The 12,990-nt window shown below is 38.9% G+C and overlaps 1 protein-coding gene across 3 annotated transcripts in view; it reads left to right on the top strand.

Moving 5' to 3' along the window:
• Positions 1–12,990, top strand: part of Ctnnd2 (catenin delta 2) — an 810,770-nt gene that overhangs the window by 423,167 nt on the left and 374,613 nt on the right. For all 3 annotated transcript variants that reach the window (XM_021182851.3, XM_021182850.3, XM_029469859.2), the window contains 2 exons: positions 4,606–4,640; positions 5,209–5,325. In XM_021182851.3, the coding sequence (XP_021038510.1) occupies positions 4,606–4,640; positions 5,209–5,325 (152 nt within the window). The remainder of the gene's footprint in view (positions 1–4,605; positions 4,641–5,208; positions 5,326–12,990) is intronic.

The following is a 12,990-nucleotide window of genomic DNA, read 5'->3' as shown; positions in this document are numbered from 1 at the left end:
ACTATCTAAGACTCTTGACTAAGCTCATTTTATTTTGCAATCACTACATTCTAGGGTGGGGTCCTGCATGTGAAATTGACTTCTAAAAGCTCTCTTTTGCTACAACCAAGGTCTAGACATACAGATGCCATCAGTATGAGTATCTTTATTCCTGTAGGGTAGAATCAAACATTAGTTTGGAAGCAATTTACTTTTACAATAGCTTCCCCTGGCTTATGTTTTAGGTACATTGCTCAGCTTCAAAGCAAAGTTAACCATAGCCTCAGTGTTCTGTACCTTTATTTCCTTTTTTAAAAAGTCAGGAGCAATAATGCTCCACCTGGTTCAGGGTGGAGACCAGTGCTACAGGCATCTGAAGTCACAAAAGAAAATATACTTGAGCCGGTCCATCAGAGAGTGTCAATAGAAGTGGCTTGCTCTGTGTCTTTTGCTGGCATTAAGAAAAGCTATGAACTTTCATAGATGGTCTTTATTAGAAATGGCCCATGGGTGAGAGAGATGATAGTCAGAAAAGGCAATGGGAGAATCCACTTTGCAAGGAGCTCAAGGTGACTCTCTGGTCTAAACTACCCTTGCCACACACGCACACATCCATCGTGCCCAAAGAACATGAAGCTATCAGCGATTGCTGGCTAACTAGAAATGTTCCAACACCCCTACTTTAATAATTTGTCAGAGAGATGTTCTGTCATTTTCTTCACATGTGATCTGGAGGGCAGTGAACTGTGTCTCTCTTGATGTGGATTATTCCACTGCACTAAATTCAGCTGCATCACTGAGAATGTTGACTGCAGATCATTCCTAACCCTAGGCATGAGAGTATATGAGAAGCAGGCCTAGTCTGTGATGACGTAATGAATAGTTAGGTTTGTTTGCTTTTTGGTTTTTTAAAGAATACACCTTACAACACTTCTTAAAAGAAAGGAATCCATTGCACGCGAGCACGCGCGCGCGCACACACACATATACAGACACACACAAACAAACATAAAATTTCATGGAATCCCAGGGCAGAGAAGTGAAAGTACGCACTTAAGGAAACCAAATCCAAACCGGTTTCCTCTGGGGACGTCTGCACTCTGTGATCGGTATTACTGCTAATGCATTTTAACTGTGTGAAAGGAGTCAAGGAAGCCACTGAAGTGATTAATGCTTTTGTCTGACCCAAAGAAATATGACTTTTTTTTTTCCTGAGAGGACATTTCTACATTACCGTCAGTACTGCTTTTTCTCTCAACTGTAATAATAATAATAAAATGCTACTTCTCAGTTCTATGGTATCATAAAACCGAAATAATTTAGAAAGAGAAAGACCAAAATATAGCTATATGATAATATGAGAATCTTGAGTCTTTTTTTTTTGTTTGTTTTTTCAAGGCAGGATCTCTGTATATAGCCCTGGCTGTCCTGGAACTCACTCTGTAGACCAGGCTCGCCCTGAACTCAGAAATCTGCCTGCCTCTGCCTCCCAAGTTCTAGGATTAAAGTCATGGGCCACCACTGCCCGGCTGGATGTTGAGTCTTGTGCAGTGAGTCACCTGTAGAGGGACAAACTCCCCTATGAGCAAAGCCACGGGCCCCATCTTTTCTGTGTGGGGATTGCCATGGGATACCTTCATCCAGCCCCATCCTGTGCAGGGAAAAGTCAAGAAGGAAGAACTGCTGTGAACACCAACAATGGCCCATATCCCTATGGATTAGTGCAACATGAGTTCTACCGAGTCAACCTGCAGCTTCAGAGTTTCCACACCACCACACTGTATGTCTGACCACCTTTCTGCATGGGCTGACATAGTATCCATTCTTATGGACCCATGTAAACACAGGCCTTAAGTGGATAGCAAGGTTAGAAATTCATGCCTGCACTTCTGTACTTGAACAGGAAATGATGCCCTACACTTCTTCCCTCAGGGTTTTGTGTAGCCCTGTCTACGCATAATGGGCTATGCAGATGAGCATCGAAGTGTTCCATAGGGAGAGACCAGAACACCACTGAGCCCAGGGGTGCTTGCACTGCTTTAGATAAGGAAGCTTAAGAGGAAGCCATACCCCTCACCCCAGTGAGTGACTTTAGTTTGTGGATGAGGAGTTTGCATTCAGTATTGTGCAAGTTTCTTCAAAGCTTTGATGAGACTATTAGGAGCTGAGTGGTCACATTCCTCAACCTCACTAAGCTTTGCTCCTAAAAGCAAGAGACAGTTGGTAAGTGTTGAGAAATAACAAGGCCTTACTATGTTAGAAACCTTAGAACCAAATATCTGGATTTCTATGGGCCTGTAGTAGTTTGGAGGTAGTGGCAATGTCTTTATTGTATCAGGAAAAAATAATGTGATTCCCTGAGACTGCCATAAGTGGTACTACATGCACCTGGCTTAAAACAATGCAAACTTATTCTTGAAGTTTTGGAGGGCTGAAGTTTGAAGTCAGTGTGTCAGCTGGGAGACGGTTCCTAGCAAGACCAAAGATGAAGTTCCTCTCAAACCTCTTCCTGTTTGTGTGGCTTCCACTGAGGCTTCACTTGTGTCTGAGTCACTTGGTCTTCACCCTCATCTTTACCTGGCCATCTCCATGTCTATGTAGGTTCTTTCAGTCTCTTACAAGGATATCTCTCACTCAGATCCCTCCTGCAGATGACCAGTCTGAAGACAGTCAACCATTGATACAGCCTTGAAAACCTCTGTCCAAACAGCTGAGCATGCACAAATTCCAGAGCTTTGATCTAGAGTTTATTTGGGGAGAAATCTGATATTCAGCCTAGTACAGTTTGAGAATGTTTTCTGTCCTTACACAGATGATGACATCTATACTTAAAAGGTTATGCCACATTGAGAGTTTGTCCAGCCTTACCGATATAGAAGAACAGAGATTGGGTTAGCATTACATTGACAATGAGTCTTACCTAGTGAATCTAACATTCATAGTACACAAGAAGTGTATAACTCTATTATTTAGAGCAGACACTCAGCCAAGCATACAGGTTTTCTGAGCTTGTATGCTTCCGGTGGGCTGTCACCTAGACATTTCAGAAGGGCTGCACATGATCATGACACTAATAATATGCACTTAGACTTACTCAGAATCAAAAGACCCAGGTTCGAGTGCAGTCTCTGAAAATGTGCAATGGTACCAGTGCATAGTAATAGGATCATGACAGCACAGGCTTGATTAGTAACATTCTTAAAGGATTAACATAGCCATGGTGGTGATGGCTCAGATGTATCCTGGGGAGGCTTGAATTTTAATATGGAACAACCTCATATGTAATGATACCTACTAAGGGAAGCTGCTTTATCATTTTTAAAATATTGACATGTGTATTACATTCCTATGGTAAGGGTTGAACTTTGTAGTTAGATATAGCTCTTAGATAATGCTATATCTCTTTAATGGATGTAAGAGCATCATGGAAATGAATTTGCAGTTACCTTTTCATGTGTCAGATCTGTCTTTAGCTCTTAGCATTATAAAATTCCTTTCCATTTTACTAATATGAGTTGGCTCAGGAGCAAGACACCCTATAATAGTCATTCGGTTCTAAAGGGACCATTCTTGTTCTCATTTACATCAATCATGGCTTTTCTGAGTGCTGATTTATACCAGAATTCCCTTTTCCCACGTAAATGTATTCAGAAGCTGCCTCTAAGGTGCAAATTAAGGGTCTAAAACCCACTTACTGTTAAAGGACTGATGAGCTATTCATAGAAGCTGCTTGATCAAGGCAAAGATCTGGTAAAATACAGGTAGAAAACCATTTTTAAATGGTATCTGTCACTGCTATTCTTACTGCTCGTCAGATATTGACAGAAAATGGTGGCACCATTAGAAGAACATACAAAGGAAGTTGTTCACACCCCAAAAAATTTAAATGTATTCATCTATTTTATATTTAATAAGTCATGCAAAATAAATCAGTCATCTTTGCAGGCCTACTCTGAAATATCACAGCCATATATATATATACATATATATATATATACATATATATGCATATATGATGTGCAGATGTGCATATATATTGTTATATATATATGCATACATGTGAACCACATTTGGCTCTATCCATATTGTTAGGAGAGAATTTCAAAATGTATATTCAGTTGGTACTAATATGTTATTATTTTAAGTCACCTTATTTAAGTCACAACAATCACCTAGAAAGAAAACTCATAGGAAATGTTGAAGTAAAGGCAAAAAGTTATTTTATCTTGTTTTTAATAAAAGGGGATCTATATTTATTTACTAGGCAACTTTACAATGTCTAATACTATTCAGACTTTAGTTATTTTAAAGTAACTAAAATTGAGTAAAGCTGAATTCACCATAAGCTATTGCTAAATGGACTGGATTTGTGGGGAAAAATGAGCTCTCTTTATGAAAATTACTGAACAGTGTTCATTGATGGCACAGTATTAGCTGCAAATCAAAAGGGCGTATACAGCAAATGCATGGAAATTAAGATTCCGTCTCAATGGACCCCTCAGCTCTGTGTGGACCGAGACAGGTTCTGGGAATTCAGCTCTCCTGCTCTGGGGTCCCTGTGTGTCTTGTGTTTAGACTACACTCTCTGCCAACTAGCGTTACAGCTGTGTGTTCTCTTTCTTGCAGTTCAGCAGGAGAGCAGTTTCACTGGCAGACACAAGGTAAAGTATGGCCTCTTGATGGAATCTTACCCCTTTGATATGTACCTCTACTGAATAATTTTCATTTTGAACTTTAGATTTCTAGACATGAGTTAGGAAAAAAAAAGGAAAAATTAAATGAAGTTATGCTAGCTCATGATTTGGGGCTGAGGAGGTTAACGTCTCTTAATTTTCTGGTAACTTAATCTTCTCCAAAGATACATGTGCTTAACTTTGGCTTCTGTGCTTGATGTCAAGGCTTGTAGATGTGTTGTCTAATAGAGATAGTGTTTGATTGTTACATGGCAACCTAAAGCAGTGCTTCTCAACCTTCCTGATGCTGTGACCCTTTAATACAGTTCCTCATGCCCTGGTGACTCCCAGCCATAAAATTACTCCATTGCTACTTCTTAACTGTAATTTTGCTACTGCTATGAATCATAATGTACTATCTGATGTGCAGGATATCTGATATGCAATCCCTATGAAAGGGTCATTAGAATCCCATTAACCCACAGCTTGAGAACCACTGACCTAAAGCTTTATTGTTAACCTACCTTGTTTACCACTTTAATGTATCTCCTTTCAGATGGCCAAAAAGATATCGAAGATGAACTTACAACAGGCCTGGAGCTGGTGGACTCCTGTATCCGCTCTCTGCAGGAGTCAGGCATTCTGGACCCACAGGATTACTCCACAAGTGAAAGTAGGTCAAAGGCAGACTCCTGTGGCCCAGGCTGCCTTCTCACTATGCATATACTTAAGACAGACCTGGAACCTCTGGGTCCTAATTCTGCCATCTCTGGGATGCTGGGGTTATAGGCATATGTCTCCACACCCTGCTTGCACAGTCCTGGGAATGGACTGCAAGCGTCATACTAGGCAAGCTCCTTACAAAGTAACCTACATCCCCAGCCTCAGCAACCCCATTTAAAGGGAGGAGACGAAGAGTATGGTGACTTTTCACAACATAATATCTTTACAGGTTATGCTAGTACTATTTGCTGTTATGGTAGAATACCATTATAACATAGGAGAGGGCTGGGCAGCAGGCAGGCCTAGCAGGAAGCTCTCTGGTCACATGTTATGATAGTATCAGTAAACATGGAAGGCAAACTGGACGTGGGGCAGGCCTATATACTCCCAAAGCCTGCCCAGTGATAATTCCTTCAGCTAGTCTCCCTGTCCTAAGGCTCCCCAAGCAGTGCCAACAAGTGAGGAACAAATGTCAGATGTGAAGACTTTTCTCATTCAATCCACCACACAAGCCATCTATAATAAAAAGATTCATAATGTATTGATTTCTCTTCAGTCCCAAGGGTTCTCGCCACACTGACAAGGTCGCAAACACTCCTGAATCAGCACTTAGAATCCAAGTGTTTCACCAGGTTCCCCAAATCTAGACAAATACGGTCTGTGAACTCAGGTATATGTATGTGTATGTGTAAATGTATATGTATATATATATATATTTATATATATATATATAACCAGCACAATGCCTGCCTTTAAATGAACTCGCACACATACCGATCATTGTTGGCAGAGATCTTCATGATCTGCAATTATATAACAAGATTGGTTTTCCATATAATAAAATCACTTTTGGCTACTTTGTTCTATGCAATATGCAATAACCTTACCTTAATATACTTAGTAAATTGTATTATTTCTTTAATACTCAAAGATGTGTTTTTTTTTGTTTATTTATTTATTTATTTATTTATAGTTACGTTTTCCAGCTAGAAAGGTTAAAGCTTAGAAATAAAGACTACAGGCAGTAGAATAAACCGGTTCTTAATAAATTGTAAAGTTCTATGGACTTGCTCTAAAAAAATTTCACAAATGTAGCAGAGGACGGCCTAGTCAGACATCAATGAGAGGAGAGGCCCTTGGTCCTATGAAGGCTCTTTGCCCCAGTGTAGTGGAATGCCAGGGCCAGGAAGTGGGAGTGGGTGAATTGGTGAGCTGGAGGGGGGTGTGTTAGGGAGAGTGGGTTCCAGAGGGGAAACCAGGGTGGGGGGATAACATTTGAAGTGTAAATAAAGAAAAATCCTGAAAATTTTTTGAAAAAAAAAAAAGTGCTTTGTTAATCTCAGAAAAAAAATTCACAAATGACTGTGTTACACTATTAAAAATAATGGTATCTTATAAAAGAAATCAACAAAGCATCTAAAAAGATGAAATAAAATGAAATTGTCTCGAATATACATCAAGGTTTGTCATAAAAGGAAGATATAAGAGTAAAATATAATAGTTGCTTTTAAACATTTTTTAATGTGCATATTAGCTTATGTCTCTATAGTACATGATGCCACTATTATGGTAGCTAGTCATTGTGCTTACCCAGACATGTTCAAAGCAAAAGTCCTGAGTTTATACTCATAAATAAGATGCAGGCTTGCCAATGTACTTACCTCCATATTCCTATGTTAAAGTGCATAGTTGTCGCTGCTCTTTTGGTAGCAAAGTTTGTTTAACTGATATTTGCGACACACACCACCTTATCACAGAGTAAGGAAAGCAGCACACAGCACAGCATGTCTTCTTCTTCAGAGGAGGGCATGAGAGAGCATGTCTCCTTTTCATATAACAGAGAGGCACATTTGACTATGAGTGCTGGAACACTTAAACAGAAAGTAGAGAAAAGATGAATGAAAGAGAATAGTGAGAAGCAAGAGAATTAACACTGGCTCGAGCCCATTATATAAATTTCAGTGTTTCTGTAAGCGCCCCACATTATCTTCTAAAATTAACAATAACTCAGATATCTGGCAAACAAAAATAAAATTGTTATTTTATATTTATATGAAACAAGATCAATGAAATAAATGGAAATTAAAAGACTAGGCACATTTATGCTAGCAATCGCACTAAATGCAGAGTTAAATAACACTGTTAGTGTAGAATAGAAATTAATACAAAAGAAGCAGTTGGGGTTTTGAAGAGGACCGTGAGGCAGCAGAGCTGTGTTTACTTACAATCATGTAATAAACCTAAGACTATAGAGCTACTGAATAGAGTAGCACAGACTCTTGGTGCTAAAACAAAAGTTAAGTAGTCAGCCCTGAAAACATACAGACACGTAACATTGCACAGACAAATCAAGTTATATTTGGGAATGTACGTGTCTGCGTGTGTGGATGTAATGATAACTAATGGAGACAGAGGACTGGAGAGCAAGCAGCGGGATATGGGAGGATTTGAAGGAAGGAAAAGGAAAGGATAAGTGATGTCATTATAATCTCAAAAATAAAAACAAGAAGTAAAAAGTATAACTTTGACCTTTTCAATCCATATTTAGATAAAAAGCTAAAAGTAAAAGAAAACTAAACCTTACAATTAATGAAGAGAAGCTCTTGAAGTGGCTCCATTGACAGACTGCTCTCATGCAGCGCATACAGAACCCAGGCTTCAATCCCCCAGAATGGTACATATCCAAATCTCAGTTCCTGAGACATGGAGACAGGAGAGTCAGAAAGTCAGAAGTACAGTTGAGCCCAGCCCAACTACATGAGATTCTATCTAAATCATTAAAAGACAAGTAAGTAAATATTTTTAAAATGGACGTGTTGAGGGGCTGACAAGATGGCTCAGCGGGTAAGAGCACTGACTGCTCTTCCAAAGGTCCTGAGTTCAAATCCCAGCAACCACATGGTGGCTCACAACCATCCGTAATGAGATCTGACACCCTCTTCTGGAATGTCTGAAGACAGCTACAGTGTACTTACATATGATAAATAAATAAATAAATCTTTTTAAAAAATGGACGTGTTGAATATATTCATAACTCTTATTCCTATGACCAAAAAATTTCTAATTAAGAAATTTTAACAAAATGGTGAGGTAGAAAATAAAAACATCAAACTCAAAGATCATATCAACTAAATATAATTCACTAAAATTAAAAGCAAATTAAGATAATAAATGTAATAATGTTATAACTATATATAGGAAATATCCTTCTAAACAGCATTGATTCACATGAAAAAATAAGCACTATTTAAAAAAATAAAACAATATTTCATAAATAAACTTGTATTCAGCGGAAATCTAAACTTTATTTTTAAAATACAGAAATGTAATTATTTTTGGAAAAATCTTTTAAAGACCCAAATAAGGGCTGGAGAGGAAGCACTGTAGTTCACTGTGCATGTAGCATTTGCGAAGGACTCCAATTTGGCTCTCAACACCCGTGGCAGGAAGCTTACAACTAGCTCTAATTCCATGCCACGGGGACCTGATTCTGTCCTCTGTGCTCTATAGGAACCTGCACACACACACACACACATGCGCATTCCCACTCAGGAACACACATACAGACACTTCATTAAAAAAAAATAACTAAAAACAAGCTAAATAAATAAAAACAGTAAGAAAGATGGAAAATGGTAAAAGTATTTCCGAAGTAAAAGAACATAACGTGAAAGAGTTGAAAGAGAAATGAGAACAGACACATGTGCAGGGCATTTACTGTAATGAGTTACCATGGTTACTTTCTCCATTGAGATGCTCTGGGAGATTTAAAGGACATTCAAAGGATGTCTGGTAGAGGAGTTTCTTCACTTGCAGTATGTGCTACAAAGCCCTCCTCAAGTAGCGTGATGCTCACTCGTGTGCATCACAGGGCAGTTAACTGGTCCAGTTTTAGCAGATATGTCTTGTACTTGCTCTGTGTTTTAGGGAAGGTTATTAACTTTCTATAAAGTACTAGGTAGTCTGATGAACGACAGCTAAGATTTTCTCCTGACCTCTGGCAACCAGCTTTAAAGAAAGTAACTAAAGCAAACAAGGAAACTCAAACCAACCACTGCCTTCTGGCAAGGAAGCTGCTCTTCAGACCCTAGTCTGGTCTCTGGATTCCATACAAGCACACTCACATAGTGTCTACTTGTTTTGCTTTGCCTGACTGTGAGATTGCTCTATTTTGTTGAAAACAGTAGTTAACTTTTATCAGTAGCAAGTAGATTTCCACTTTGAAACTATATTGCAACTTATGCATCCTGTGTAATGTTGATTGCTTTTGGCTGTTTGCTAATTTGTACCATTAAAATAATACATAGGTATGTACATACATACATACATACATACTTATATATGTACATATATACATACTACACACATGTGCACTCACATACATAGCATATATCTGTGTACATACATACATACATATATATGTACACATACACACACACACACACACACACACATGTTTATACTTTTAAAGTGCCTGCTAACGGACCCAGCGCCCAAACTTTTGTACCAAAGATTTCTGAACCACCGCCATATGGGGAATGTTGCTACTCAGGACATTTGTTCTTAGCAATTTCAGAAGCACTTTAAGAGTAAAGTCACCATGTGAAATATAGGAAAACTTTTTGAAAATATTTAACACATCATTGCAGTTTAAGATCTCAGTATATTGTTAATGTCAAGTGCTGAAAGGATCTGAAAATTGTCAGTTATCTCCTGTAGGTCTATCAGTTAGGGGTCAACGTAGGTAGGATGAATATTCTATTCAGGAGTATAGTTAAAAGCAACTTAATTAAGAGACATTTGACAAAGAGGTAGGCAAGATTAAATGAGCAGGCAGTGCATGCTGAAACTCCCAGGTGTTAGCAGTGAACTGACAGAAGCTATCAGCATCCTTGGACCTGAAGGAACCTGCTGGATCTGGTAGGAGCAGAGCCGAGCAGCAGGCATGCCGTGCTAAAAAAACACTAATCTTCCTTTCCCAGGTTTCCTCCTCCTGCCAGATAATCCGCATGCCCGGCTTCCTTGTCAATGGAGGGGTAGGAAAGGAGTGTCGGGGTCAAAAGTTGAGCCAGCACAGTGATCTGTTGTGTAGTGCTGTAGTACCCGATGTAGATGCCCTTGGACTAGAAACAGAACATAGATATGTAGCGCTCTCGGATACATTCATCTAATTAATGAAAGCACATCAGATTTGGGGAGTCCCTTGTGATTATTCAATCAATGGCTTCATTAGCTGGAATAGCTGTGAACTAGCTAATGCTAAATTGAACTTGGCATCCTGCCCTTGAGAACCAGTCTCCTAGTCCCCACTCAAAAGGGACTAAAACAACAAGAAGTAAGTCTAAATCAGCCTGGAAAAAAATATTAAATAGAAAGTTACTTCAATAACTGAGCAAGTGGAACTTAAAGTGTTATATTTAAGGTTTTGTTATTTTTATTTCCCAAGGATTGATTAAAAATAAGTGTTGACTCATGGCGTCAGAATACCACGGTGATCTGTAACTACCTCTCTATGCTATCTTTATGTTGTGATAGTAGTAAATATTTACCAACTCTATCTCTTAAAAAACACTATCCTAAACAGTATGTGAGCCGTGAATAACCTTTGCCACCACCCCTGACCCCGCCATTTTTTCATGGTTATCTAACTTCAAGTCTAACAAATATGTGTCAGTCACTAGACACTGGCTTCAGAAATGGGGGCCGCTTTCATTAAATAACAGAACATATGAGCAACAAGAACAGTTTACTGATGGATGCCTGGAGCCATTAGCTTCTCAGTGTCCAGCATAGCTTGGCCAGAATGAACATTGATCAAGGACTTCATTTGCCTCATGCATCCTTAGAGATTCAAACACAGAGATAAGAGAGAAAAGGGCAATGGTATCTCAGCCAGGAACTAGTAAAAATACTGTCAGTCAAAATCAGAACTAAACTGAGGGCAAATACAGAAATTACAGGACAGAGTGGGAGGAAATGACATCTATGTTAACCAGAAATTAAGTTGGCTCATGTATTTTAAAAGAGTAATTATTCTTTTATTTGGTGCACTAATAAATTAGCATTCTACTACATCATGTACAATTCTACCATTCAATGGGTAGCCTGTGAGAGCTCATATATGAGGAATGTCTTTAAAATGTATATAATTCTGAGATTTCAAGTTAGTGTATAATAAACTCTGTGGAATCATGTATAGAATCCCACTCAGAGCAGACAGGACCCAGGTCGGTGCCACCCAGTGAGGTGACAGGGATGTGTCATTCACTGTGGAACTACAGTCTGTCCTTTTCATTCTGAGAATACTTACTTCACAGGAGAGGCATTTTGTGAAGTGAATTTTCATAATCCCAGGATGGAACACCAACAACAGAGGTACAAATAATAGCAATCAAGATGAAACACATGAATCACACTCATTCAACACAGGGAAAGCCATGGTCAAGGGTTATTGTTGTTGTCTGCCATGGAGACCAAGTCTAGACTCAACAAGATAGAAAGCCTTAAGCTCTACATGGCTATTTTGTGAACTTTGTCCCTTTTCCTTATGACGTAATTTCTCACATGGAGAGATACTGATACTCCAGCCAAAAGCATGAAGATTCCTCAAAGTATACTTAGGAGTTCTTGGAAGGGGTGGTGTGTGCCAAGACTCTTGCAGAGAACCCTCAAAGTCCATTGCTTGTCACAACAGTGCTAAGAGATCAGTGATTTTATTTCTCACACATGGCAGTTCAGGGACACTTTCCTGAGACCACAGGGAATAGGATGATGCCCATTCTATAACAGGAACTATTGGCTGCCGGGGGTTCTGTAGGTATTCCAACAAATAGCACAGCATATAATCCATATCAGTAAACGCTGTTAGAGGTCTTCAGTAATATATAAGGGCACAACTGGTTTGTGAGACCAATCCTTTGAGAGCTGATAGAACTGATAGATGACAGAGCATCAACATATCTTCATGTAAGAAAATATATCATAAGGAATGGGAACAAAGCTCACAAACAGGCAGTAACCCTGGGACAGAGATGCATCCACCATTATGACACCATCATAAACCAATATGATCCAGACACTGGCTGTTACATTTTTAGAGTTAGTTTTTAAGTTTCGTTTCTTTCATAACTGGCCTCCATTAATTTTCCACTTCTTTTTAAGATTACTGGCCTTCAGAGTTGAGTCTGCTTTCATTAGATTCTTAACTTATAAAAATATATAGATAGTATTTTTGTTCTCGTTACACAATAGAAATACCTAACAGAGATAAGCCTTTATGAAGAACCCCTTGGGCACTGTAATGTGAAATAAAAACACTATTCTATGCTTACACTCCAGGAGCTGCAAAATTCTTTATCAAAGCACTGCAAACTAACGTTATATATTTGGCTTTTGTGTGTTTGACAAATACACTTTCTCAGCCCCCTCTTTCATGTACCGATCTAAAGGAACAGACTAGGTTCTTTATGTAAGACCCTTATCAACTTTGGGTCTATGCCTGTGTATCAGTCAAGCATGCAAAAGCAACAAGACAATGATGTTTGTTGGAGTTAAGTCAGTGAAAGGCTATGTGTGGGATTCAGTCTTCTTGGGACCATTAAAGATTTAATTCTCA

Source organism: Mus caroli, unplaced genomic scaffold (genome assembly GCF_978045245.1).
Source record: "Mus caroli unplaced genomic scaffold, Mus_caroli_1 scaffold_16, whole genome shotgun sequence".
NCBI classification, from domain to species: Eukaryota; Metazoa; Chordata; class Mammalia; order Rodentia; family Muridae; genus Mus; species Mus caroli.
This window is presented reverse-complemented; position numbering and strand designations above follow the sequence as displayed.